The sequence below is a fragment of the Leptonychotes weddellii genome, chromosome 16 (genome assembly GCF_054177405.1).
Source record: "Leptonychotes weddellii isolate Sample4059 chromosome 16, ASM5417740v2, whole genome shotgun sequence".
Lineage (NCBI taxonomy): Eukaryota > Metazoa > Chordata > Mammalia > Carnivora > Phocidae > Leptonychotes > Leptonychotes weddellii.
The window spans coordinates 46,529,286-46,555,640 of NC_138384.1; the positions used below are offsets into that span (position 1 = coordinate 46,529,286).

Below are 26,355 nucleotides of genomic sequence, written 5' to 3' on the forward strand. Positions count from 1 at the left end.
TGGCGCAGGCGCATGGGCGTGCCGCTCCATAGCGCCCGGCTTACTCCCTCCCCTGGCCTGATGGGAAGGGGTTAAAATGGCGGCCGCCGGCGCTGTAGCTACTCGGCTGCTCCTGCTCTTGCTCATGGCGGCAGCAGCTCCCAGCCGGGCCCGGGGCAGTGGCTGCCGGTCCGGGGCCGCTCTGCGGGGGGTGAGTACTCATTGGCTCTGCACGGGGGGTGGGGCTGACGGAAATCCTGGGTCTCGGGTGTTTAGGTTGGGTAAGGTGGGAATGAGGCATTGCAGGGTCAAGAGGGAAGAAGAGGTGAAAGTGAGTATAGTTAGGAAGGCTTTAGCGCGTGAATATGCATGAGGGGGCGGGGCTTGGATCGGATATTGGTCCCTGGGCTTTCGGTGCTGTAAAAACGAGGATGCGCCGAAGGAGGTTGGGGCAAGAACATCGTGTTAACGTTGAAACGCTAGGGATCCGCAGTCGTTAAATATGCATGAGGAGGTGTGGCCCGGGTGGAACCTTGGCGAATCAGACGTAGGGGCGGCTAAAACGAAAAGGGCAGAGAGGCTCTCGAGTTATTGGATAAAGTCCTGCCTCCTGAATATGCATAAGGAGGGCGGGATCTTGAGTTGGAGGATTAAAATCTGGGCACCGGGTTGCGCAGGTGTGAGGGTTGCGTAGGTGCCAGGGCGTGGTTGGAGGACGCAGAGGTAGGAGAAATTTGAATTTGGAGAAATGGCCGGCGTGGAGCCTTGTATGTACTTGATAAGGGGCGGAACTCGGGCGGCAGCGTCGCTATTGTGGCTGTTAAGGTGAAAACGAGGCCACTTGTATATTAGGTTGGGAAGGAAGCTCAGGTATCCTTTACCCCACGAATGTTTACGATGCCAGCCGTGAAGACAGTTGCCTTGGAACTGGAGATGGTTGCCTTGGAAACAAAGTTACGCTTCTTTGCAGGCTTTGGTTTTCTGGGGACCGTCCAGATCATGAATTTTCATGAAATGGGCGGTTCCTGGTGGAATCATGGTGGACAAGTGTCAGTGTTTGGATATGAATGTGAAAGTAAGGTTCCTCCTTCAGCCTGCGTCTGCCCTGGGGTCCGTGGGTCCTGCCCTGCTGAGGGCTCTGATGGTCCTCACCTGGGGACCTCTCTCTCACCTGCAGGCGGGAGCAGAAGGTCGAGAGGGTGAGGGCTGTGGCACCGTGGGGCTGCTGCTGGAGCACTCATTCGAGATCGGTGAGTCCAGCAACGTCCTTGTCTGGGCACTTTCCTGGTGCCCCGTGAAGTCAAGAACTTGGGTCTGGGTGCTACCCAGTGTGAGACATGCCATCCATTTACTAAAAGTTTTGCCCCTCAGTGTGTTTGCATTATTCTGGGGAGGTTGGGGCAGGGAGGACATGAGAGAGAAGGAACCCTACCTTTGAATACTCCCTTTATCTGTAAGACAAATCCTAGTTTCAGAAAGGCAGTGCAGTAGTAATAAACTCAGAGCAGACTTCTTAGACTAGTCACCCTGTGCCCTGCAGTAGGGGCTAGACGCTCTGCGTGTATTCACTCATTTGCCCTTGCTGCAGTCATGCAACTTAGTAGGTATTAGAGATAGCCCCATTTTCCAGAAGGGGAAACTGAGGCTCAGAGGGGCACCACACGAGGTCCTTCTGTCAGTGAATGGTAGAGCCCGGATCTGCTGTACAGCCCAGCTTAAATAACTACGATTCAGGTGTTCAGATTCCTAGAGCACAGAGGTCAGTATGGCCCAGAGGTCCAAGCCCCCAAACTCTGGGGCACTTGTTAGAAACGCTGAAGCTGGGACCCTCCACAGACCTCCTGACTCAGACCCTGGCCTCTGCCAGGAAAGCCCCACTGGTTCTGACATGGCCCAGTGGTTGGAAGCCCCTGTATTTTGCAGTTGAGAGAACTGAGGCTTAGAGAGATTAGGTGACTGTCCCTGGGTCACCTGGCAAGGCAGAGGCAGGGCTTAGGAGCTGTGGTGTCTAGACATCTGCCGTGGGCTGCCCTGTGAGATAGGAGGGCAGGACATGGTGGGGGGTGGGTGTCCCCACTTTGCAAGTGGGAAAATGGGGGCTCGGGAGGGGGAAGCAACCTGGTCATTGCAAGGGGTTCAGTGATGGGGTGGCTGCTGAGCCCTGATTCCCCACAGATGACAGTGCCTACTTTCGGAAGCGGGGCTCATTGCTCTGGAACCAGCAGGACGGCAGTTTGTCCCTGTCGCAGCGACAGCTCAATGAGGAGGAGCGCGGCCGGCTCCGGGTGAGGAGGGGACCCGGGGCTTGGCTGGGGTGTGGGGGGACCTGTGTCTTGGAGCATGCCATGCCATATCGTTAGCTCGTCTCACCCTTCCAGGTTCAGCCAAGATGCTTTACAGTCAGTTAGGAGGAGATTTGCTGGGGAGGAGAAAGAGATCCCCGTAAAGGCCACAGTTAAACAAAAGAAGGTTATTTCTACCATAGTGTGCTTCGTGGCTTCCTCAAGGCCAGGCTCCTCCCTGGCCTGGCCTGGTCCTCCCTAGGGATGGTGCACGGAGATGCAGCAGGCCAGAGGAAGAGAAAAAGGAGGCGCAGAGAGAGAAGCCATCTTTTGGGGACGGCCCACCAAAGCTGCTACAGTCTACTTGCACTCTCTCCCTTTAGCCAGATGTAGTTGCCAGGGAGGCTGGGGATGCAGGTTTCATCGTGGGCAGGCACGTGCCCATGGGCGCCCTCCCTGTGGGAGGTGGTCCACCCCAGCCAGCCTTGCTGTGTGCTTCCCATGTGGTTCTTTGTCACAGCTGCCTCTCAAGAGAATTTGTCACTCCTGTGACTGGGGAGTCTAGGTATGGGGTGGGCCCAGGTGCAACTGGATCCAGGTTTGAGGAAAGTGTCCTTGGGACTCACTGCATCCCTGGGCTGGGCTCTACTGCCCTTAAGGTGGCTTCTCCCCCAGGTGGAGCACCCAGTGGCTCCTGGCCTCACTCACCAGCAGGGCCACCCACTGGGAAAAGTTCTGGGCTAGGGGTTAGGGGGATGCTGGTGGGGTGAGACGGGGGAAGGGTCCCCTGGGCCCGGTGGCAGTCCAGGCCTGGCGGGGGCCGCTCATTGTCCTTCTCACTGCCACCCTCCTCTGCCCTGCAGGATGTGGCAGCCCTGAATGGCTTGTACCGTGTCCGGGTCCCTCAGCGCCCTGGGGCCCCTGATGGCCCAGAAGCTGGCGGTTATGTCTCCTCTTTTGTCCCTGCGGTGAGTCAGTGACGGGGACCTTCCTTGTGCCTCCCACCTGCCCCGGCCTGGCTTCCACCATTTGTGCCCCAACATTTATGGACAGGGAGGACTCAGACCTGGCCTTGCCCTCAAGGGTCCCCTGGGCTGGAAGGGGACAGTCCACGTGGTGGGCCCTTCGATGGGACATCACAGGACCTCATGGGGAGGCTTTTGCACTTGGACTTGTGCCCGAAGGAGGGGGAACCCATGAAGGGCTTTGAAAGATCCTTCTGGGCCCTGTGAGAGGGGTTGGAGACTTTGGGGTCTTGGCGTGGGCAAGGTCTGGGTGGCAGCTCTGATCCCCCTGCCCCCCCCAGTGCTCCCTGGTGGAGTCGCACCTCTCGGACCAGCTGACTCTGCACGTGGACGTGGCTGGCAACGTGGTGGGCGTGTCAGTGGTGACGCATCCTGGGGGCTGCAGGGGACACGAAGTGGAAGACGTGGACCTGGAACTGTTCAACACCTCTGTGCAGCTGCAGCCGCCGGCCACCGCCCCGGGGTGAGGGTGGGCAGGGTGCGGGCGCGCGGGGTGCGGGTACAGGGCAGGGGCGTGGGCAGTCCAGTCTCTGTCTCAGCCGTCCTTCTGCTGGCTTTGCCGTGTCCTCGTTGGCTGCCCCAGCCCCTTACCCTCTCTCCTTCTCCGCCCACCCCTAGTCCTGAGACCGCAGCCTTCATTGAGCGCCTGGAGATGGAGCAGGCCCAGAAGGCCAAGAACCCCCAGGAACAGAAGTCCTTTTTCGCCAAATATGTGAGTGGAGCTCTGCCTGCCCCTGCTCCCTTCCCTCCTGAGTTGCCCTCTGCCCTTCTCTCCCCTGTGGCCCTCGGCCTGTTCCTCATTCTCCAGGCCTCCTGTGCGTGGGGCTTGCTTGTCGCCTCCGGGCCCGTCCCCTGGCACCTGGGCTGAGCCCAAGGCCTGGGCGGAGTGGGTGAGGACTATGGGCCCTGCGCATGCCTCCGCCTGGGTCTGTTCACGGCAGCGGTCGCAGGGCATCCAGGCTCAGCAAACGGCCGGCCCAGAGCCAGGTGGCGGGGTGAGACGGGGAAGGGTCCCCTGGGCCCGGTGGCAGCGCAGGCCTGCCTCAGGCTGGGGGCAGGTGCAGTACAGGCAGTGTTGGTCTTGAACAGAGGCCTGTCTGGAGGAAGGGCAGTGAGGAGGGCGGTGGTCAGGGGAGGGATGGGCAGTACTGGGAGGGGGCTGGGCCAGTACTGGGAGGCTGAAGAAGGGAAGGAGACAGAGATTTAAATGGAACGGGGAGCTTTGGAAAGGAGAGGCCGGTTGGGGTCCTCCAGCCGGGCCTGGGATGCTGGTGGCTTTGAGAAGGGGCGGTTAGGGGAGGTAGGGCTATGAGTGGAGGTGCTCGGGAGGCTGGCTGGAGCTGGAGAGGGGCGGGCCTGTGCTGCCGGGCTGGGGCTGGTGGGGGGGTGCTGGGGGCACTGGGGCAGAAGGCTGGTCCACCCAAGGCAAGGGCAGGAGACAGCGGAGGCCGCTGTGGGTGGGAGGATGCCAAGCCCTACTGCCCTGAGTGTGGTGCCTGTGGGGCCCCGTTGGTTTGCCAGTAGCTCCTGACAGCTGCACTGTGGGGAAACTGAGGTCCAGAGAGGCCAAGAACCCACTGCCCCAGATCTGCCCTCCCCAATGGCCACAGGACCCCATGGCCACCCCTGGCCCTGACCTGTGCCCCCTCCCTCCTCAGTGGCACCTCATCCTCGGGGGGGCTGTGTTGCTCACAGCCCTGCGTCCTGCCGCCCCGGGGCCCACGCCGCCGCCGCAGGAGGCCTGAGTGAGGACTGAGCCCCCTCCCGCCTCCACCTTCCCTGCACCCCACCAGCCCTTCCCCAACCTGTAGTGATGTAGGGGACCTGGGCCCCCTTCCCTCACGTGGCCTCCCCTCACGCCGGCTCCCCTACCTTCCCGCCCTGGGGGAACGTGGCTCATACTCACTTCTCTTCTTTCTGTCTCTCTCTTTGTTTGTTTGTCCATCGTCCCATCCTCCCACCTGGCCCACAGTGGATGTACATCATTCCTGTCGTCCTGTTCCTCATGATGTCAGGAGCTCCAGACGCCGGGGGCCAGGGAGGGGGTGGCGGCGGGGGTGGTGGTGGGGGCAGTGGCCGCTGAGGGGCCAGGGCATCAGTGCCTGGTCCTCTTTCGTCCAGGCAACTCCCTTCCTGCCAGAATGCTCCTGTCCTTGATCATCCCAAGAAGGATTTGCTAGCTCCTCCCAGCTCCATCCCATGAGGGTAGAAGGACTCCTCCCCAGGAGTCCTTTCCCTCTGGGCGGACGGGTGGCCAGATTCTGGTGCACCCTGCCTTCCCCTGTGGTCCCTCCGTGGCCCCAAAGACTTCCTCTTGCCCACAGCATGGAGCTCGAGTTCCTGGTCCAGCTCTGACCTTGTGTTTGTCCCCCTTTCCCCTGAGCCTCGTAGTTTGGGAACATGCCGAGTTCTCTCCAGCCTCTGTGCCTTTGTTCGTGGTCTTCTTGCCCTGCCTGTCCCTGGCTAGGCTAGAGGGTCCCTCTACCTTGTCTGACACTGGATTGGGCCACGCACTTCCCACCTGTCTGCCCTTGAGGGGCCTGGCACAGAGCAGGTGTGGGCTGGCCATGGGCGCCCCCTGGGCCCCATTCCTCCCAGCAGCGCTGCCTTGGGACACCTCTCCGGCCTTTATCTGCCCATGGCTCTGAGCAGGAGTTTAGGCGTCCTGCCCCATCAGGATGCCAGGCCTCCCATAGGCTTTGGGGCATGAAGAAATGATTTTTAAAGTAAAGACAAAACAAACTAATATTTAGTAGAGTCGAGGGCCGGATGATGCAAATAGAATCCGTTCCCCTGCCTGGAATGTCTTCCCTGGGACAGGCCACCAGGAGAGGACTGCTGGCCTTTCCTGTTTATCACCACCCCCCCTTTGTCTATTTAAAAATATCGACGATATATTGAGATACATCAGGGTTTTGAAAAGGTGCGACTTCCAGCAACCAAAGGCACCCGTTGATTTGGTTCCAGGGAAGTTCTGGTGTACAGGCTTGACTGAGTTCCGCCGCTCCGCTCTGTGTATTATTCAGAAGCACACAGAAATGGCCGGCACGGTCCCTGAAATGCCGTGTAACGCTCCGCAGTGTTGTATGGCAGTTTATTAAACCGTTCCCCAAATGTTCAACATTTAGCTTCCTGCTGGATGTGGTTATAAATAGCACGACAGCGAGCGCTCTCCAGTCTCTCTTTGGTGAGTTTGAATTATTTCCTGGGGATGCATGACCAAAAGTGGAATTACGATGGCAGATTGGAAGCACTTTTATGAAAAAGTGGTGCATTCGTGTGGCTCTGCTGTCAAAACAGCGTAAGAGGTGTGTGGTGGACAGTTGTTTCCCCCGCTTGCTCTCATGTGCTTCATTTCCCTCCTCGTGTCTGTACCAGCGCGGGCAGGTAGGGACACACGCTGTTCTCCTTTTTGTAACGCACAAGTAGCGAATCTCCTACACAGCCTTGCCCTTGCTTCTTTGCTCCTGCCCCGTATATTCTGGAGACTTCTCCTAGTGGGGGACTGGCCTCGTCTTTTGTGCCCCACCAGAGACATGCGCCTGGAGCTCATTCAACCTGGCCTCCACCTACGGATGTCACCCCTTTTCACAGATGCAGCTGTAACCAAGATGAAACCCCAGCGGCGGCCAAAGGAAGGTGGCGTTTGTAAACGTGACCCATGTTGCTAAGTTGCTCTCCATGGAGCAAGCGCCAGTCCCCTTTCCCCCACGACCTCGCCAGCAGATGGCTTAAACCTCTCCGTGTTGTGAGGCTCTGTATCTCTCTCAAGAGGGAAGTGGAGCCCGGTAGCACCAATTGGGATTTTCTGGGAACCATTCTTGTCCTTTGCTCAAGGGCAGCACTTAACGATTTTGAATTCCTTTTGTGATTTGTCTGACTCCTCAAGCCACCCTGTCTGTTTTCTGGTCCCTCTGGATTCCTGTCCTGCTGTGGCCCTTCCTTTGGCCCTTCTCTTCCCTCAGACCTCGCTCCCAGGGGCCAGCCACTCCCCGCTGTGCTGCAACAAGTGGCCTGAGAGTCCCAAACAGTCCCACCGATTTGCAGTTCCGCAGTATTTTCTTCGACTGTGTTGTTGTGTTACACACAACATTGGGGGTTATCGTTCGACCCGTTTCTTTGTGGCTTTAATACATAAAACAGTGTTCCAGGGGTGCTTTCCCGTCTGTGCTCCACGTGAATTGCCCCCATGGTGTTTCCTCGTGCTTTCTTGGACAAGGTTCAGACTCGGAGTTCCTAACCCTTCGTCTCACTGGCAGGTGCATTCCTGCCCCAGTCATTTGTCGGACCATTTTGTAATTTTTTAATGGATTGAGATTGAGCTCTTTACCTGATTACCTTCTTTTCCTCTAAGACTCTTTGAATCACTCTGGAGCCAGCAGGGTTAATCTGTGGTATATTCCAGTCACTGTCTGAGCTAGTTTGGGCTCCTTGGGGCTCTGTCCTCATTAAAATTTTCTAATTCTTGCCTCTCCCTGGAGAGCCCACTTACTATTTCATATTATTGACCAAGGTATCCAGGGATATAGCAAGGAACTCAAAAGATACCATAGGATCCAAAGCAAAGAGCCTTCCGCTCACCCCAGCCTGGCACCTGTTCCCCTCACCGGGGGCAGCCTGAGTTTCCAGTCTCCTGCTTGTTGCTCTGGAGATACTCTCTACATAAACAAGCAAACATCTGTGTAAATAGTTTTACAAAAATGTGTAGCTCTAGTTTTTTTTTTTAAGATTTTATTTATTTGAGAGAGAGAGCACAAGTATGGGGGGAGGGACGGGGAGAGGGAGAGGGAGAAGCAGACTCCCTGCTGAACAGGGAGCCCGATGCGGGGCTCGATCCCAGGACCCCGGGATTGTGACCTGCGCTGAAGGCAGACGCTTAACTGAGCCACCCAGGCACTCTGTAGCTCTAGTTTTTTTCTCCCTATCTAAGTTGGAGAGGTTTCCATCTGGGATATAAAGTGCATCCTCATTCTGTGATGTAGCTGGCTCGGAGTTGACTTCGTTGGTCCCCGTGGAGGGACCTGCAGGTTGTTGCAAGCAGTGCTGCAGGAATCCCCATGCGCCCGCATCAGTTCGCATACATGCACATGTGTCTGCAGGACACACTGCCAGAGGGGGACTTGCTGGGGGCAGCCTCAGCCACCTCCCATCCACACTGGAGCCCTCTTGCTGACCATCAAACCCGTCTCCCGCTCAGACACCCCTCCTGGTCTCCAGACCCTTGGCTCCTTCCCCAGGCTGTGCCTCTGGGAGAGTCTCTGCCACCCATCCGCCCCCAGTCGGAGCCCCTGCAGGAGTAGGTGCCGTACTCTGCTGTTCCTTCCTGCCTCACCCCTTCTCCTGTCCCCCTTGGCCCCAGCCCTGGCCTCATCCTCCCCCACCTGGACCATCAGCCCAGCCTCCTTCCCTGGCCTCAGGGGGGTGGATTTCTGACACCAGAGCTGCCCCCCACTCCTCCCCGGCTCTGAGCCCTCCCATGGCTGCATAGTGCCCTCAGGACAAAGTCCCAGCCCCTCAGCCTGGCCTTGGAGGTCTGTTAGTTTCCAATCTGTTTCTCCTTTTCAGCCTCATTGACGAGCACCCCCCAACCTCAATGAATGAGTCCCTCAGATACCACCCAGCCAGGCTGCAGGCACCCTCTAAGCCCCCATGGCCCCATCCACCTTTCTGCCATATGCCTCCCTCTCTGTCCCCATGGAGCTCAGTGCCCACTCTCTCCCTCCTGCACCCTTACCCTGGCCTCCTGACCTCTGGTCTAAGGTGGGAGAGCACCTGCAAGGTAAATGCTCAGGGAAAGGATTGTCTCCCTCCCCAGTTTCCTGCCTTGCCCTTTGGATGCCCTTCTTTGCCCTACAAAATGTTACCTGCTTCCTGGCATTTAGGAAACCCCTTTCCCAGCCCAGCGTTTCATATGGTCATTTAGGTATACTTAGCACAGAGTTATAGGATAGGCAATCTTTTAAAATATGTAAGGCTGATTTTAGTATATTTTAAGACTCTACTATCCAGAATTGTGCATTATAGCAGGTGGCTTTTGGAATGAGTTCTATAAGCTCCTTTATTTAACCCATCAGAGAGACTCCATGGTGAGGATCAGAGACCAATCCCTGGGGCTTCTTTAGCTGTCATTCATCTTTGCCTGCACCCACCTCCCAGTCAGCAAGGCATAATGGTGTCATTACAAAGGAAAACTCAATTTGGCCCAATTCCTAGAAATAGGCTACGAAGCAAACTCTGTAAACCAAATCCCACTTTCCTTAGTTTCCCATAGTAGGCATGTGTGCATTTCCATGGCAACACAGAAGAGAATCCACCCATAGGATGACTTACAAACATGAAATCTGGAGGTGTAAATTGGCATACCAAGAAGCTTGCTGGGTGTGATGTTTACATATTGGCCAGGAGTAAAAATTTTACTTTTACAGAATTTTGCTTGACATCATTCCTGGTGTCTAATACAGCTGGGTTACAGTTCTGTTCTTTATCAGTAGGTGGTGATAAAAGATTTCACCCTGCCTGAGAATGCCTCTCAGACCCATAGGATGCTCTCCTGGATACTCTGGGGAGGTCAGGCCCACATGGACCCTCTCCCTGAAGAGAAGTGCCTTGCAGGGGGTGCTCTTAGCCCTTGGGAAGGTTGGGGTTCCCATGAAGCCTCTGTCCTAGCAGATGCTGGTCTTCAGGAACACCGATGCCTATTTTCTCATCTGTGAAATGGGAGTCAGGTGAAATCCTCCCATGCTCCATGCTGCCTGAGGAAGAGAAGATGGTGGCAGGTTGGGGAGGAGAACGGGGCAGAAAGGAGGCAGCCCCCTTCTCACCAAGCTCATACAGGAGTCCAGGGATCAGGAGAGTGGAGGAGCCAATTCCTGGCCAACTGCAGGGTGGCCCAGCCAGCCCCACCCTGGCACTTACGTGCAAGTGTCTTTAGGCAACTCACTCCCTGTCTCTAAGCCAGTTCCTTGGATCCTCCTTCCTGGGCTGGGAGCAGGCCTCATTCCTCCAGGCAGTGGCCAGCATCCAGGACAGACAAAAAAGAGAGAAAATGGGTGTCACAGAGGCCCTTCCACCCAAGGGGGGCTCTGGCTTGGCAGCCCTGCTCCAGGCTGTCCAGCCTCTTGCCACAAACCCTGCACAGATCCCTAGGAGGATGTCAGCTCTGAACTTCAGGGAGGGAGAGGGAAGGAGGGGGAGGCAAAGGAGAGGATCTCAGAGCTCCTGCTGAGGATGCGGCTGGCTGACAATGGAGGGGCCTCCCTGACACAGGGAGACTGGGAGACAAGGCGCAGAGGAAAGGAGGCCAGTGGAGGGGAGAAGTCCTGGAGGAGAGAGAGCAGAGGTGACAGATTCAGAGAGGAGAGAAAGGAAAGAGGGAGAGAGATTGGAAAGGAGGAGGAGAGAGAAGGGGGGGAGAGAGAAGGGATGGAGACGAGCAAGAGGGGAGCAAGGAGGAAAGACTGGAAGAGAAAGTGTAGGGGAAAACATGGAACGAGGAGAGGGGGAAAGGAAGATGAGTGAGAAGACGGACTGGGGGGGTACCCTGAGAGAAGGAGGCGGAGAGGGGAGAGGAAAGGAGACCGTGGCGGGGAGAGCGAGGCTGGGGGAAGGAGAAGGAGGGAGAGAGAGGAAGGGACAGAGTCGGAAAATGGAAGGCAGAGGAAGGAGACGGTCGGGGGAGAAGGGGAGGGTGCGGAGCTGGAGGAGCAGCCCGGGAGCAGCTGAGACAGACGGGGTAAGAAGGCCGAGACGGCAGGCGGGGAGAGGGGAAGGAAAGGGAGAGCAGGGGAAGCAAGGAGCGGAGAGCTTGCTGGCGGCCGGGATGCAAAGGCCAAGGCCGAGCGGGGCAGGCAGGAGAGAGCAGGCAGAAGGAAGGAAAGCGGGGGAAGGGAGAACAGCAGACGGGAAATAGAGAAAAGGAGAAAAAGGGAGACAGGAGTGTGGAGAGCGAGCGAGCGGGCCGGTGGGAAAGAGAAGGGCAGAGACGGGGAGAGGCCGAGAAAGGAGGGGTGTGAGGGAGGCTCGAGGAACCGGGAGTGGGGAGAGGAGGTGAGAGAGACGTGGAAGAAAAAGGGTGGAGAGGAGAGAGCGCGAAGACCAAGCTGAGAAGAGTGAGGTGTGTAGTGAGGGGTGGCTGTGCCACACAGAGTGTGGGGAGCGGCGGGAGAGCGAGAGGAGGAGGAGAAGGGATGCGGGGGAGGAGGGGGAGGAAACACTGGCGGGAAGAGGGGCCCGGCCGCGGCCAGACCGCGCGCGCGCGCGCGGACAGGCACAGGCGCGCGCACAGGAAGGCGCGCGCGCGCCCCGAGGCCGAGGCCGGGGCCGGGGCCCGCTGAGGAGGGGAGCCGCGGGGAGCCGACCAGAGACGAGGAAAGCCGAGAGCGAGGGTAGAGGGAAGGGCGGGAGGCGCGCGCGCGCTCGGCTCACACCCCGCTGCGGAGACGCCGCTCCCTCCTCAGCGCCCGGCCGCCGCCGAGGGAGAGGACGGCTCGACAGCCGGGAAGACAGAGATGGTGCGGAGCCAACGGTGTGGGGAAGGAGCCGGGCGACGAAGGGGACCGAAGGAACGACAGAGCTAGAACTAGAGAAGAGGGAAGGGAGGGTTTGCCGCCTCCCGAGAGGTGACGCCGTTCCAGGTCGCGGGCAGTGGCCCCGTCCCGGTGCGCGAGGAGCTGCAGAGACCGGTGGGCTGATGGTCCCCGGAGCTGGCAGGACGTGACAGGAGGTGCATGACGTGTGAAACACAAATCACGGGGCCGTTTCTTCGGAGGCAGGAGACGCGTATCACCAGCCCGCGGGGACGCCCGGCCCGGCCCGTGGGTGCCAGAGGGGCCTCCCCGCTCTAGGAGGCAGCAGGGGGCCCGGGCCTCGCAGGGGTGCAGCCCGCGGGGGGAGGCGCAGATGTGAGAGGAAGAGACGGAGGGACAGGAGAGGGTGAGGGCGACGCTCAGGGACGAGAAAAGGCAGAGAAATGGTGAAGGAAAATGGGAGGGGGGGGGCACTGTCCAGGAAAGAGGAGAAGCCAGGGCGTGAGGTGGGGTAGAGTCGGAATGGCGGGAAGGACCCCGGGGGTGAAGGCGAGTAGGGGAGATGACGAAGGGGGAAAGAAGAGCAAAAAAATCGATGAAAAGAAGGTACAGGAAAAGCCGAGTGAGAGTATGGATAGACGGGGGGCGGGGGGAGATAGGAGACCCCATGGACCCTGAGTCTGTGTGAGGGACAGAGACAGAGGACAGAGAGGAGAGAAGGGAACGGGAAGCGGAAAGCAGAAGGAAAAGATGTGCTCCCTGACTACAACCAGAAGAACAGGGGGTTGGTGTGAGAACCAAATACAAGGAAAAGAAGCTGGAGATGAAGGGGACAGGAGTAGAGGAAGAGGAGAGGCACAGAGAGCAGAGGGAGGGAAGAGGGTGCGGAGTGTAAACCAACATGGGGAGGACCCACCACACGGTGCCCCAGAGCGGCCCTCCTGTCAGCGCTGCTGTGGGAACTAGACAGAGCAGGAAGCTCCAGGCTCAGGGATGCCACCTCGGTGTCATTCCCCCCCACCCCCGTCGACATCTCCTGGGGAGCAAAGGGACAGGGTAGATGAGGGGGCTGAGTGAAGCGCAGGGGGAGGAGAGTGTGAGGTGGGACTAAAGTCCTGAGGAAAGGAGATAAGCTTCCAGAGAGGGTGAGAGCCACAGGACGGGAAGCCAGACCAGTGGGGTTGGGGTAGATGAAGGTGAAGAAGGACAAGAGCATCGTTTCGGGGAGAAATGGGAGAGGTTTGTGTCTGAAATAAAGAGTAACTCTGAGGAGCACGATGAGAGGAATAAAGAAAACCTGTGTGGGTGTGTGTGGGGAGAGACGCAGATCAGGACAGAGAGGAGAGGAAGAGGAGGAGAAGCAAGGCACAATCAAGAAGGTGTGAGCAAAAGAAACCAGAAGTGTGAGGGAAATTAGTGTGAGGAGGAAAGTGTGTGTCACAGATGGGGCAGAGATAGAAACTGTGTGGGGGACAGAGGAACAGAGGTGAGAAAGAAAAAGATGAAGAGTGAGACATGGAATCAGAGTCTGAGAGAGAGAATCTGAGAGAGGGAGAGAGAGTCTGAGAGATAGTCTGAGAGACAGAGAGACATAGTTTGAGAGATAGACTGAGAGTCAGAGTCAGAGAGAGAGAGAGAAAGAGAATCTGAGGGAGAGAGAATCTGAGAGAGACAGAGTCTGAGAGAGAGTCAGAGAAAGAGACTGAGAGTGTCTAGAGTCTGAGAGAGAGTCTGAGTGAAAGAGTCAGAAAGAGAGAGTCTGAGAGACACAGAGAGAGTCATAGGGAGAGTCAGAGAGAATCTGAGAGTGAGAGTCTGAGAGAATGAGAGAGAATCTGAGGACAGTCTGAGTGAGAGAGTGTGTGTGAGTCTGAAAGAGAGAGAGACTGTGTGTGAGGGAATCTGAAAGAGTCTGAGAGAGAGTCACAGAGTGAGAGAGTCTGAGTGAGAGTCTGAAAAAGTGAGAGAGAGAGAGTCAGAGAGTCTGAGTCTGAGTGAGTCTGACTGAGACACAGAATCTGAGAAAGAGAGAGTGAGAGAGAGTCTGAGAGAGAGAGTCAGAGAAAGAGAGTCTGAGAGTGAGAGAGCGAGTCTGAGGAAGTCTGAGAGAATCAGAGAGGGAGAGTCTGAGAGAGAGAGTGAGAGCGAGAGAGTCAGAGCGTCTGAGAGAGAGTCTGAGAGAATCAGAGAGTCTGAGAAAGTCTGAGAGAATGAGAGAGAATCTAAGAGAGTGAGAGCGAGAGAGTCTGAGGAAGTCTGAGAGCGTCTGAGAGTCTGAGAGAGAAAGTGAGAGAATCAGAGTTTGAGAGAAAGAGAGTCTGAGAGCGAGTCTGAGAAAGTCAGAGAGTCTGAGACAGAGTGTGTGTATGAGAGAGAATGAGAGATGGTGTGTGTGTGAGAGAATCTGAGTGAAAGAGAGTCTGAGAGAGAGTCACAGAGTGAGAGAGAGAGTCTGAAAGAGTGAAAAAGAGTGAGAGAGAAAGTGTCAGAGAGTCTGAGAAAGAGAGTCTGAGGGAGAGTCTGAGTGAGACACAGAGTCTGAGAGAGAGAGAGAATCTGAGAGAGTCTGAAAGTCTGAGAAAGAGAGGGTGAGAGAGAGTCTGAGCATAAGAGAATCTGAGAGAGAGTCTGAGGAAGTCAGAGAGAGACAGAGTCAGAGAAAGAGAGATTCTGAGAGAGTGAGAGAGCGAGAGTCTGAGGAAGTCTGAGAGAGTCAGAGAGTGAGAGCGAGAGAATATGAGAGAGAGAGCAAGAGAGTCTGAGAGCGTCTGAGAAAGTCTGAGAGAATCTGAGAATGAGAGAATCACAGAGAGTCTGAGAGTGAGAGCGGGAGAGTCTGAGGAAGTCTGAGCGTCTAAGAGAGTCTGAGAGAAAAAGTGAGACAATCAGAGAGAGAGACTGAGAGTCTGAGTCTGAGAGAGAAAGAGTCAGAGAATCAGAGAGGGAGAGAGAGTTTGAGAGAAAGAGAGAGTCTGAGAAAGTCAGAGAGAGGGAAAGAGTCTGAGAGGGAGAGTCTGAGAAAGTCAAGAGAGTCTGAGAGAGGGAGAGAGTCTGAGAGGGTCTGAGAGAGGGAGACTGAGAAAGTCAGAAACAGAGAAAGAGTCTGAGAAAGAGAGGAGAGGGAGTCAGAGGAGAGTTTGAGAAAGTCAGAGATAGAGTGAGAGCGAGAGAGTCTGAGGAAGTCTGAGCGTCTGAGAGAGTCTGAGAAAGAAAGTGAGAGAATCAGAGAGAGATTGAGAGTCTGAGTCTGAGAGAGAGAGTCTGAGAGAATCAGAGAGGGAGAGAGTGAGAGAGAAAGAGTCTGAGAAAGTCAGGGAAAGAGAGAGTCTGAGAGGGAGAGTGTGAGACAGTCTGAGAGAGAGTCTGAGAAAGTCAGTCTGAGAGAGGGAGAGAGAGTCTGAGAGAGAAAGTCTGAGAGGGAGAGAGAGTCTGAGAGAAAGAGAGTCTCAGCAAGTCTGAGAGAGTGTGTGAGAGAGAAATAGAGTCTGAGAGAGAGTTTAAGAGAGTCTGAGAGAATCAGAGAGAGAGTCTGAGAGAAAAATTCTGAGAGAGAGAGTCTAAGAAAATCAGTGAGAGAGAGAGTTTGAGACAGTCTGAGAGAGAGAAAGAGCGTCTGAGAGTCGAGAGAAAGTCGGAGAGAATCAGAGTGAGAAAGAGTTTGAGAGAGGGAGAGTCTGAGGGAGGGAGAGAGTCTGAGAGTTTAGAAAGTCTGAGAGAGACAGAGAGAGAGAAATAGAAAGTCTGGGTCTGAGAGAGAGAGAAAGAGTCTGAGGAAGTCTGAGAGAGAGTCTGAGAGAATCAGAGGGAGTGAGAGAGTCTGAGAAAGTCTGAAAGGGAGGGAACAGACAAGAGAATTACGGTGGGACAGACACTCAGAGCGAGGGAGAGGGAGAGAGATCAAGGGAGACTGGCAGGCAAGTTCCTTTCCCCTTCTGACTTTCAGTTTCCTTATCTGCTGCTCCAGGTGCTGGGAGCCTGGCAGCCGGCAGCAGGGCGGGGAGAGGTAGTAACTCATGGCTTAATGGCCAGAAGAACCAGCGCCTCCTCCAGTGGGCACTTGCTGCCTCCCATGTTCTGTTCTAGTACTTTCTTTCTTTCTTGGTCTTGACTCAGTCCCCTTGTCCCTCCCCTACACCAGAGAGTGGCTATTATCCACACTTTTTTTTTTTTCCTAATGAAGAAATAAAATTGGAGCTGAAATCTGTTGTCACCATCACTGTGAGGAGGAGACGATCTGCTGCTTCTCCAGGGGTGGTGACAGAGACTCCCAGTGTAGCCCTAAATCCCTTCTGCCTGGAAAATTCAGAGCTTCCACTACTATGAAGAAACAAAAAGAGAGAGGAAGCCGGTGGAATAGAAGGGGCATGGCAGAACGGAAGGTTTAATGAGAGGTGTCAGTGTGTGTAAATTACCTAGCACATAGTTGGTGCTCAATTAGTGCCCCTTCCCTTTTCTGTTGGAGAGCACTGAGAGCAGAAAGGAACAGAAGAGGCAGCAGAGAGGAAGGGAAAGGGGGAAGGAGATTGTGAGGAGGGGAGGCTGTGCTTATAAAAAGCGCAGCACCCAGTAGGTGCTCAATAAATGCCCATTCCAGTCTTCAGGAGAAAGGAGACAAGTCAGAAAGAAGGTGAAGAAACCACCTTAGAGGAAAAATGGGAGGAAAAACAGCCTAAGGAGAGAGAGTCATTGAGGGAAATTGCTGGGCATACAGTAGGTGTTTATTAAGTGTTCTTTCCCCAGGAGAAACAAGAAAGACGGGGAGGGGAAGCTCCAGCAGAGAGAATGAATAGGAGAAGCTGTGAAGGAAGGAGACAATATATGTAAAGCAGTGGGCACACAGTAGGTGCTTAACATGCCCATTTCCCTCCTTGGTAGTGAGCACAGAAAAAGCAGCCAGGAGGAGCGAAGAAAGCAGAGAGGAAGAGAGAAGGAAGAACAGAGCCTGTGAGGCAAACAATGACAGACAGTGTATATAAGGAGCAGCACAGAGTAGGCGCTTAATACATGCCTATTTCCTCTCCCAGGAGAGAGCAGACAGGGCAGAGAAGAGGGGAGAAGCTGGAGGAGAGAAGGGGCCCAGGAGAAGAAATGAAGAAAAGAGAGTGTGTGTAGGTTAGGCTGGGAGTACATAGGAAGCACTCAATAAATGCACACTGACTTCCTAAGGGAGAGAGAGAAGGGGGAAAGGAAGGTGCAGGCACAGGAAACGGGAAAGAAAGGTTGGCTGAGGAGGTTGAGGCTGGCGGGCCAGAGGGTGGAGGTAACCTCGAGAAGAACTGGCAAAGGAGAGGACGCACACAGAGGAGGCAGTAGGGGCAAATCATGGGGCACACAGGAGGTGCTCTGTAAATGCTTGTTCTCTTCCCCCAAAGGGCCTAGAGAACACAGGGAAGGGAGAAGCTGGCAGAGGGAGAGGGACAGGGAGAAAGAGGCAAGAGGAGGTGAGATGGGATGTTAATTGCCTGGCATACAGTAGGTGCACCATAGTTGCCTGTTTCCCCAAGAAAGAGCAGATGGAGCAGAAATGAAGGAATGGGGAGAATTGAGGGGGAGGAGAGCGTAAGGAGATTGTCTGGCATACAATAGGTGCTCGATAAATGCCCGTTTCCTTCCCTGGCAAAGAGCAGAAATCAGCAGAGGGTAGCAGAGACCACAGGTCAGTGAAATGGGAGGGTGAGAGGAGAGTAGAGAAAGCACAGGCAATTGGTTCTCATACCATAGGTGCTCAGTAAATGTCTGTTCTTTGCCTTGGAAGACAGCAGAGAGCCCAGAAAGACAAGGAGGGGACAGAGGAGAGAAGAGGAAGGAAGAAGGTATGAGGAAGGGAAAGTAGATGTGTAAACTACCCGGCACACAGTATGTGTTCAGTGTGTGTCCGTTCCCTCCCATCCCCCACTCCGAGGGAGCAGAAAGTCAGAATAGAGAGGAAATCAGGAGAGAGGGAAGAAAGGAATTGGGGGAGAAAAAAGTATAGTAAGAGAGGAGACAGTTTGTAAATTTCCTAGCACACAGTAGGTGCTCCACAAATGTGCATTCTCTTCCCAGGAGACCAGGCAGATCCGGGAGAAGTGCAAGGAATCAGGGTGGAAGGGACAGGAGAGCAAGAGTATAAGGTGCAGAGGCAGTGTATGAAAATTGCCTGGCAAACACTAGGAACTTAAAAAAAATGCCTGTTTCCTCCAAGAATGGGAGCCAGAAGCTTAGGAAGAACAGCAGAGGGCACAGAGGAAGGGGCAGGGGAGACCAGAGGGTGCCAGAGGAGGCAAGGAGGCATTTCAGGTGCATACAGCAGGTGCTCCATAAATGCTTGTCCCCTTCCCTGGCAAAGCAGAAAGCAGGCTGGGAGGTCAGAAGGAGGAGGATGAGGGAGAAGGGAAGGGGGACTCTGAGGGTAGAGGCCAAAGCCAGGCCTCCTGGTGGCTGCCCCTCCCCTGGGGCCCCGGCCCACCCTCCAGCTGCCCAACTGGAGCCCGGACTGGGACAAGGGAGCATTGTCCAGGCTTGGCTCGGCCTGGGGACTGGGAAGGGCTGCTGTGTCTCGGGGGTGGGGCGCTGCCTGGGCTCTGAGTCACTCTGTGTCTCTGCATCTCCCCATCTCACTGTGTGCGCATCTCTGAGTCTGTGTCCTGCCGTCCCACTGTCTCCCCTCTCTAAGTCTGTGGCCCCCTATTCTGGTCTCTGTTTCACCGTCTCTGGGTGCCCCCCCCCCCGCATCCGTCTTTCTGTCTCTGCCCAGTCTCTTGGTCTGTCTCTCAGGCTCTGTTTCTTGCTGGCTCTGGGAGGGAGGACGGGGCCTCACCCACGGGGATCAGAGGCGGAGGAGTGAGCAAGGAAAGGAGACAGGGGAGCGAGAGAGTGAGGACAGAACAGCTTTATTGAGTAGAAACCGCAGCGGAGGGCCTGGTGGCCTCCATGGGGAGCTTGGGGGGGCAGGCAAGGGGCGATGACAGGGACGCGAGACAGAGGGACTGAGAGACGGTGAGGGGAGAGGCAGAGACATGAAAGAGAAAGGGAGAGAGAGACTGAGGCCAGGAGAAGTGGGGGGAGGGACGGAGAGACAGGAGAAGGGAGAGACATGGGTGGGAGGAAGAGACAGAGATGGAGAGAGATGGAAAGAGAGAGAGAGAGAGACAGAAGGAAGGGAGACAAAAAGAGACAAAGGAAGACCAGGGAGCAGGAGAGAGAGGAGGGAGAGAGGCAAGGGAGGGCAGGCAGAGATCTAGAAATGGGAGGAGGGGAGGGATGCAGAGCGAAAGGGACAGAAATGGGAAGAAACAGAACAGATGGAGAGAGACAGAAGGAAGGAGCGGATGGGGCAGGGGAGGGAGACAGACAGACAGATTCGGAGAGAAGGGGGCAGGCAGGGAGATGGGACAGAGAGAGAGAAAGAGAGAGAGAGAGAGGGCCCAGCCCTGGGCGGACGGTGGGGAAGTCGAGGAAGGAGTGTGGTCCCTCTCACCTGATATCGGCGGCGGCCACCCCCCAGGACCATCTGGGCAATTTAAGGGGTGCCTTGGGGGTGGGACCTACCCCCCTCACCGCCTTATCTGGTCAGCGCTGGGCTGCAAGAGCTAAATCGGGCCTCAGCTGTCAGCACTGGGGTGCGCGGGACAGTTGTCACCCCACCCTGCACCTGCGCAGCCTCCCTCCTGCGCCCAGAGGCCCCTGCGGGTCTGTGTGGCGCGCCCCCAGCAGGGAGCCCCTCACTCCCTGGAGCTCAGGGACAGCCTGAGTCAGGCCTGGTTCCCGCGGGCCATGGCGGCCCCAGCAGGTGGGAGCTAGTGAGGGTGCAGGGGGCATTCTGCGCGGTAAGGGGCGAAGAGTAAGCGCACTGTCAGCCTGCGGCCCGGCAGCCTGGGCTCTCACCAGTGCAGAGCAGGAGGGGTTAGGGCCGGAGGGGGGGCTGAGAGCAGGAGGGGAGGGAGGGCCCAGACCCCCCCCCCCAAAGGTCCCACCCTGGCACTGCGGCTCCTCACTGAGACCATATTAGGCCATGGCTGAGAAGGCACCTGGGGAGGCCACTCAGGCCCAAGAATAGAAACACTCAGGAGTCCCGCCAGGCTGTCTGGGACCGCAGGGGACCGGCGACAGGCACAGAGGGCAGGAGGGGGCCCCAGAGGACCCAGGGAGACAGAAGCTGAGAGAGACACGGAAACATCCAAAAAGGGAGACCAAGAGAGGGACACAAAGAGAGGGACAGAGGAGTCAGAGACCCAGGTGTGGGAGAGCGAGCAAGCTGGAGAGGCATAGAGGGGACAGGGCGGGGTGTGGGGACCTGACGGTTGGGGTGTCCTGCTGTTTGACTTTTTCCTTTACAAGTTGGCCTTTGACCTCCAGAAGTCTTGGGAACCCGAACCTGCCAAGCCCAAGTCCCAGCATCACCCACTGGCCTTACAAGCATCCTGTTGTGTCTGCACCTCGTCTTCTGAGGGCCCTACCTGCCTCTCCCTGCCCGTGGCCTCCCTGTGTCTCTGGGTCCCCCGTTTTTGCCCACCCCTAAAAGGGGACCCCACTTTTCCCCAAGCCCCACTCTACCTGCTTATCTCCCTGGGCTCACACACACTCATGCCTCCTCAAACAGGCCCGAGACCCCTGAAGCCATCTGCGGAGCCCCTGACCTGGGGCCCCCTCCCCCGATGTCATCTGGTCTGTCACATCCCTTACATCCTGCTAAGCTCCGTGCCTCCACCAAATCCCAAACCACTCCTCATCTGTTGGGGGTGGTCCCACTGTCCCAGGGTCCTAGGGCCAGATGCCTGAGTGCTTCTTTATTCCTCCTCAGTTTGCCCCCAGAGCCCACCAGAGCAGAGCTGCTCGGACTCTCTGTGTCCCTCCTTTCCCTCCCCAGGGTCCAGCTCAGGCCTCCATCCTCTCCCATCTGGACCCTCAGTCTCCTCCCAGGCCTCCCGGCGTCTGGGCTGTCCCCATACCACCCGCCCCCGAGGGTGCTTTTTGAGCCCAGGACTGACCAGCTGCGCACCTCGTGGCTCCCACCCACTGTCCTGGACAAGGTCCAGCCCTCAGCGCCCCCTTGGAGGCCCTGTGGCCTGAGGCCTGGCGGGGACCCACCCTGATCCCTCATCCCCTGGTCAGTGACCAGTAGCGACTGCCCCCCTTGTATTGCAGATCTCATTCAGTTATTTCCCATTCTGGAACGGCCCGCTTCCCTCTCACTGCCCCTTTGGAGAGGCCCCCTCAGCCTTCTGGAGCCAGTCCCCCCAGGTACCCTCATCTTCCTCTGGCTCCCTGGAGGGCCCCCTTAAAGCCTACCCCCCTGAACTGGGACTGGAGGGGGGCCTCCTGTCCCCTTGTGTCTTCCTCCCAGCCTGAGAGCGAGCGCCTGCCTTCATCTGCGGAGGTTCCTCCAGACCCGGAGATAGGACCAGGGGAGCCATGTGAATGGCCAACAGGACAAGGAAGCTACAGCAAGGGACGGCAGGCCCTGGGGAAGGACACAGAACAGGAGGGGGTCCTGCTCAGATGAGAACCTGATGGGAGCCCATCTTCCTCCTGCTTAAATCCCTGAGGGACCGTCTTCCTCCTTTGTTACCGCCCCACCCCGCCCCGCCTCACTCTGGCCACACCAGCCTCCTCAGGGCCTTTGCGCTGGCTGTTCCCTCAGCCTGGAATGCCTCTCCTCCACGGCTCCGCACAGCTCCCTCCTTGCCCTTCTTCCCGTTGTGGCTCACACGTGGCCTCCTCGCCTCCTCGGTGAGGTCCACTGCCCTAAATGAATTCCAGCCACGCTGTGCCGGCTTCTGTGGCTTAAAATAGCACACATTTATTCTCTTACACCTGCGGAGGTCAGAAGTCCGATGAGCCTCACTGGGCTGGAGTCAGGGTGTGGGCAGGGCTGGTTCCTCCTAAGGCCCTGGCCCGGTCTTGCCCCTCGGGGTGCCTCCATTTCCCCGATCTGGCCCCTTCTCGCCTCCAAAGCTTCGCGCCATGTAGCATCTCTGACCTGCTTCCTTCGTCAGGTCTCTTTCGGACTCTCCTCTCCTGCCTCCTCCGCCTTTAAGGACCCTCACGATTGCCCGGGGCCCACCCGGATAATGCAGGCTCATTTCCCTGTTTTAAGGTCAGCGGATTAGCAACCTTTGTTCCCCTCTGCCATGTAACCGAACACTTTGGCAGCTTCAAGAGATGGCAGGATCACGGTGTGGCCATCTCTTGGAGCCACTGATGGAGTAGAATTGAGATTCAAGAAAATTGCTTTCTCCTCAGCACTTATCCCACTGAACACTCTAGATTGCGTCCATCTGCTCCTGGTCTCTCCCCCTGGCTCACAAAGGCAGGGATTTGTGCTGTTTTCTGCTGTGCCCCGACGAGGAAACTGAGGCCCAGAGAGGTGGGTGACTCACACAAGCTGGCAAAGCTGGAAGGTGGTGGAGCATTTGAGCTCCCAGGTCCCCCCCACCCCCCGGAATTCCCGCCTGGCTAACGAATGGCCTCTCTGCTCCGCGGGCCACGGAGGGAAAGGGCCCCCCCAGGCAGATGCGGGCCAGGCCGGGAGCAAATGAGCAGATTTATTGAGGCAGCAGCGGCCTTGAGGAGCAGGGGGGTGCAGAGAAGGGGTTGGGGCCTCCGCGGGGTCCAGGAGGTGCGGGGCCTAGTCCTTCCTCGGTGCTCTGGGGCCAGACGCGACGCGCAGGGACCGCCCGGACGGACGGGTGGCCTGGTTCCCTCCTCCGCAGGGTCAGTCTGTCCGCAGCCAGCAGCCCTTTTCCTCTACCTCCTTGGTCACCACCAGCAGCACCTCGCATAGGCCCTGAGCCAGTGCGGCCGCCAGGAAAGCCCTGGGCAGGGAAATGAGGAGACTGAGGCCCGGGAGCCCGGGTGTTGCCTCTGGGGGAGGGGGGCCTAGCGCCGGGGCCCCAGCCCCAGGGTCGCCTCCCCCTCACCTGACGCCATCCTCGTCCCCCAGGACCTCGGGCGCCTGCAGCTTGGAGTCCAGGTTGTAGTAGATGCCATCCACCTGGCGGAGGGCCACCCAGTGCCGCCGGCGCACTGGCAGGGACAGCAGCCCCAGAGACATGGGTGACGGCAGGTTCAGGATCAGTCCCAGCACCTGGGGCAGGGCCAGCTGGGACAGGGGCCTGCGTGGCAGAAGCAAGGTCAGGGGCCCAGGCTTACCCACTGGCCCAAGGGTACTGAACTTGTGGGACCCAGGCTGGCGTGGCAGCAGCGGCCCCCCGAGCCTGCCCAAGGACGCTCCTCACGCAGCGCGCCCTTTGTCTCCTTCCACTCACCCAATCACACGTGCACCAAAACCTCCCAGCCATCTAGCGACCACTCCCCACAACCACCCATCTGTCGTCCACCCAAACATGATTCACCTACTGACAAGACTGACCAGCCAGCCAGCCCCCAACTCCACAACTTACCCACCATCCTCCAACTCCTCATCCACTCTTTACCCATCTATCCATCCGTCCATCCATCCATCCATCCATCCAACTATCCAACCACCTGTTTGCTATCCACTGCCTACCAATTATCCATCTTTTATTCACTCAACCACTCACCCACCCCATCAGCCAACCACCACCTACTCAACACATCCAACTACCCATTTACCATCCATTTAGTCACCAGATTACCATCTATCTACCCATCATCCACTCATCGGCTCATCCTGTTGTCTACCCAGTCATTCACTCACCTTTCTACCATCTCCCAACCCATTAGTCTGCCACCCGTCCATCATCCAGCCATGCCAACCTTCCACCCGTCTACCCCTTCCTTCTTGCCTCCTGTCCGCCCATCCGTCTCCTGCTTTGTCCCCCATGGATACTGTCACACCGCACCCACTGTGCCAGGCTTAGCACACATGACGCAGTGCTTGGGGTCCCACCTCCTTCTGTCCCACCACACGGTGGCCAGGCCCAGCCCTTGCAGGGCGGCCATGATCACGTTGACGTCATAGTTGCCGGTGCCCAGGAGGCTGCGATGGGGATTCAGCCGGGAGTCTGGGGCCAACCTGGTTGGGGGATGGTCAGAGCCTGAGTTGGGGGCCCCTGAAAAGGTCTCACCCTCCCCACAAAGCAGGAGAGTCCCAGGGTCCTTGAATCACCCAGCCTTTGGACTCTTCCCTTTGTTCAACCCCATGGCTCATCAGCCCCAAGCCTGATTCCTCCTGTCCCCAACTGTCTCTGCTCTGTCCTGGAGCCACATTTCCCAGTTCAGGCCTTGTTCTCCCCCACCTGGACCCTCATCCGGCCTCCAGCCTCCCCTCCAATCCCAGGGGCTCTTTCCACTGCAGCTCCCCTGCTCCCAGCTTTCCCTGGTGCCCCGTCACCCAGGATAAAGTCTCAGCCCCTCTGCTGGCCTTCTAGTCTCAGTCCCACCCTAGCCACCTGTCCTCAACCTGTCTCCTGCCTCCCAGCCTCTCCTCCAGCTATCTCCCAGCTCAGGAGGCCCACCCTGCCACCACTTGTCTCTTTGGGTCCTGCCTTCTCTGAACAGTGGCACCTTTGTTCTTTCTCTGGGCCCCTGGTGGGCAGGGCAGGGGGAGGGGTTGGAGAGGGAAAGTCTGTATTATTTTCCTGTGTATCTGTTTGCCTGGCCTCCCTCAGGGCAGGGCTCCTACTGGACTCATCTCTGGGTCTCCAGCACGGATGGCCTCGGTGGAAAAGAGTTGATGGACTGCTGTTGTGAATGCCAGGGGAGATGAATAAATTCTAAAATAATCGGTCTGAGGGGCTGGGACTCTGCTTGAGGATGCTGGGGGTCCATGGGAGGGCTTTAAGCAAGAGTGGGGAGGCCGGGTCATCTCTGGGGGTAGCATCATGTGGGTTACTGACAGGAGGAAGGATCCAGGAGATGACGGGCTTAGGCTAGCGCCGGGGCTGTGGGGACGGAGAGGAGACCAGGCAGAGCAGGAATAAAGAAGTGATGTTTGAAATCTTGCATAGTGAGGAGGAACATCCCAGGCTGCCAAGAGAAGGAAGCTGTTCCAGACAGAAAGAATAGCCCATGCAAAGGCCTAGAGGCATTGTAGCAGGGCTCATTCGGGGACTGGGGAGGACTGTGGTTTGGGGGTGCAGTGAGATATGACGCTGAAGAGAAAGATGGGGACCAGAGCATGCAGGGATATTAGGCTGCAGTCCTTGGGACTTCTCCCAGGGCTCCTGGGGAGCCACATGAGGGCTGTGAGCAGGGGAGGGCAGGGTCAGCTCTGGGGCTCTGCAGAGCGTGGACTGGTGGAGAAAATCCAGAAGCTGAGAGGCCTGAGGGGATGTGGGGATGGGGGTCCAGATAAGGGAAGGTGAGGCCTGAGCTGTGGCCATGGCGAAGGGCAGGTGTGAGAGGCCACATCTCCATCTCTCAGTCCCAGGGTTCCCTAGGCAGGTGATGGGGCGGCTCTGTCCCTGCCTCGCTGTGAGACCTAGTTGGTCGCTCTGCCCATGAGCCCCGCTTCTCCAGGGGTTAGGATGGGTGGCGGTCACCTCTTGCAGATCTCATCGGCAGCCTCCTGGCTAAAGAGCTGCTGCTGCAGGACGTTGTTGAGGGCGTGGACGGCACACAGCTCCAGGCGTTGCCGTTCGTGATAAACGGAGGGCGGGTTCGGCTGTGCTCCTGGGGCCTGGGACATGCCGCCCTCGCCCTCGGCTCCTGCTTGGGGGCGACGGAAGAAGGTACTGGGCCTGGAATCTGGAGGCCCAAACTGCCGGCAGGCCCTGGGGGCACTGCCATTGAGGTGGGGGCTCAGGGCAGCCTGAGGGACACTGGGCCCCTGACCCTGCTCCCCAGGCGCTCTCCTGGCAACGGGGTACCTCCATCCCCTATTGCTAAGAAAAAGGCTCTTCTACTCACCTAGTAACAGAGGACCACCCCCGCCACATCCCTAAGTGAACGGGTCCCAATGGTGGTCACCTAGCAAAACCCCTCCCCTGTCCCTAGGTAACAGGCTCCCTCTCTGGTTACCTAGCAACAGAGTACCCTCTCCCCAACTAGGTAACAAGCCTCTCCTCCGGTTACTTAGCAATAGAGAAATCCTCCTGCCCTGTTTCTAGGTAACAGGGTCTCCTCTAGTCGCCTAGCAACAGAAGACTCCCCTCCTCTGTCACAAACAACAGGGTTCTCTGCTCCTGTCACTCGGCAACAGGGTCCCCTCCCCGGACACCAAGGAACAGAGCCCTTTCCCCGGCCCGTACCCCGACCGCGGCGCTCGCTCGTTGCCTGGCAACGCCCCTCACCCCGCCTGCCTCTCTGCTCCCCGAAACCAGGGGCTCCCGCATCCCCCTGGGCGGCGGCTGTGGGTTCCGAGTGCGGGGCGGGCAGCGCGGCGCTGACTGGCCAGGCCGGACGCACACAGCTCCCGGCGGCCCCCGCGTGCCGAACTACGTCTTCCGGCGGCCCCCACGAGGGCAGCTTGGCTCGGAAGTCCACTGTCGCCCCGAGAAGGCGGAACCGCAATTCCGTCGCCGTGGTGAATCCCGGAAATATGCCCTACAGAGGCCCCCGCCCCACGCCTTCGCGCGCGGCCACGCCCCCTGGCGCTCAGAGGATTCTGGGAAATGTAGTGGGTGGGCTCTCGCGATA

General features: G+C 57.5%; 3 protein-coding genes across 7 annotated transcripts; 1 reads left to right on the forward strand and 2 right to left on the reverse strand.

Annotated features, from left to right (window-relative positions):
• The first annotated feature begins 1 nt into the window (after window position 1).
• EMC10 (ER membrane protein complex subunit 10) lies at window positions 2-7,472 on the forward strand. Of its 2 annotated transcripts, XM_006749229.3 has the most exons (8): window positions 2-190; window positions 1,157-1,229; window positions 2,155-2,264; window positions 3,125-3,229; window positions 3,568-3,749; window positions 3,905-3,998; window positions 4,945-5,031; window positions 5,259-5,363. In XM_006749229.3, exons 1-7 carry the CDS (start codon window positions 77-79, stop codon window positions 5,029-5,031), a joined length of 765 nt encoding a protein of 254 aa, XP_006749292.1. In that variant the 5' UTR covers window positions 2-76; the 3' UTR covers window positions 5,259-5,363. The 2 variants fall into 2 exon arrangements, with proteins under 2 accessions (XP_006749292.1, XP_006749291.1); XM_006749228.3 differs by lacking the exon at window positions 4,945-5,031 and having other exon boundaries at window positions 4-190; window positions 5,259-7,472.
• Window positions 7,473-9,326: 1,854 nt separating this feature from the next.
• Window positions 9,327-13,027, reverse strand: LOC115937729 (uncharacterized). Its single transcript, XM_081807921.1, has 3 exons — window positions 12,985-13,027; window positions 10,202-11,705; window positions 9,327-10,038 (listed from the first exon to the last, which is right to left on the reverse strand). Exons 1-2 carry the CDS (start codon window positions 13,025-13,027, stop codon window positions 10,453-10,455), a joined length of 1,296 nt encoding a protein of 431 aa, XP_081664047.1. The 3' UTR covers window positions 9,327-10,038; window positions 10,202-10,452.
• Window positions 13,028-22,320: 9,293 nt separating this feature from the next.
• Window positions 22,321-26,262, reverse strand: JOSD2 (Josephin domain containing 2). Of its 4 annotated transcripts, none has more exons than XM_006748072.3 (5): window positions 26,010-26,262; window positions 25,260-25,428; window positions 23,666-23,791; window positions 22,713-22,907; window positions 22,321-22,607 (listed from the first exon to the last, which is right to left on the reverse strand). In XM_006748072.3, exons 2-5 carry the CDS (start codon window positions 25,403-25,405, stop codon window positions 22,508-22,510), a joined length of 567 nt encoding a protein of 188 aa, XP_006748135.1. In that variant the 5' UTR covers window positions 25,406-25,428; window positions 26,010-26,262; the 3' UTR covers window positions 22,321-22,507. The 4 variants fall into 4 exon arrangements, with proteins under 4 accessions (XP_006748135.1, XP_006748137.1, XP_006748136.1 ...); XM_006748074.3 differs by having other exon boundaries at window positions 25,260-25,425; window positions 26,010-26,261; XM_006748073.3 differs by having other exon boundaries at window positions 25,260-25,425; window positions 25,968-26,261.
• Window positions 26,263-26,355: the final 93 nt, after the last annotated feature.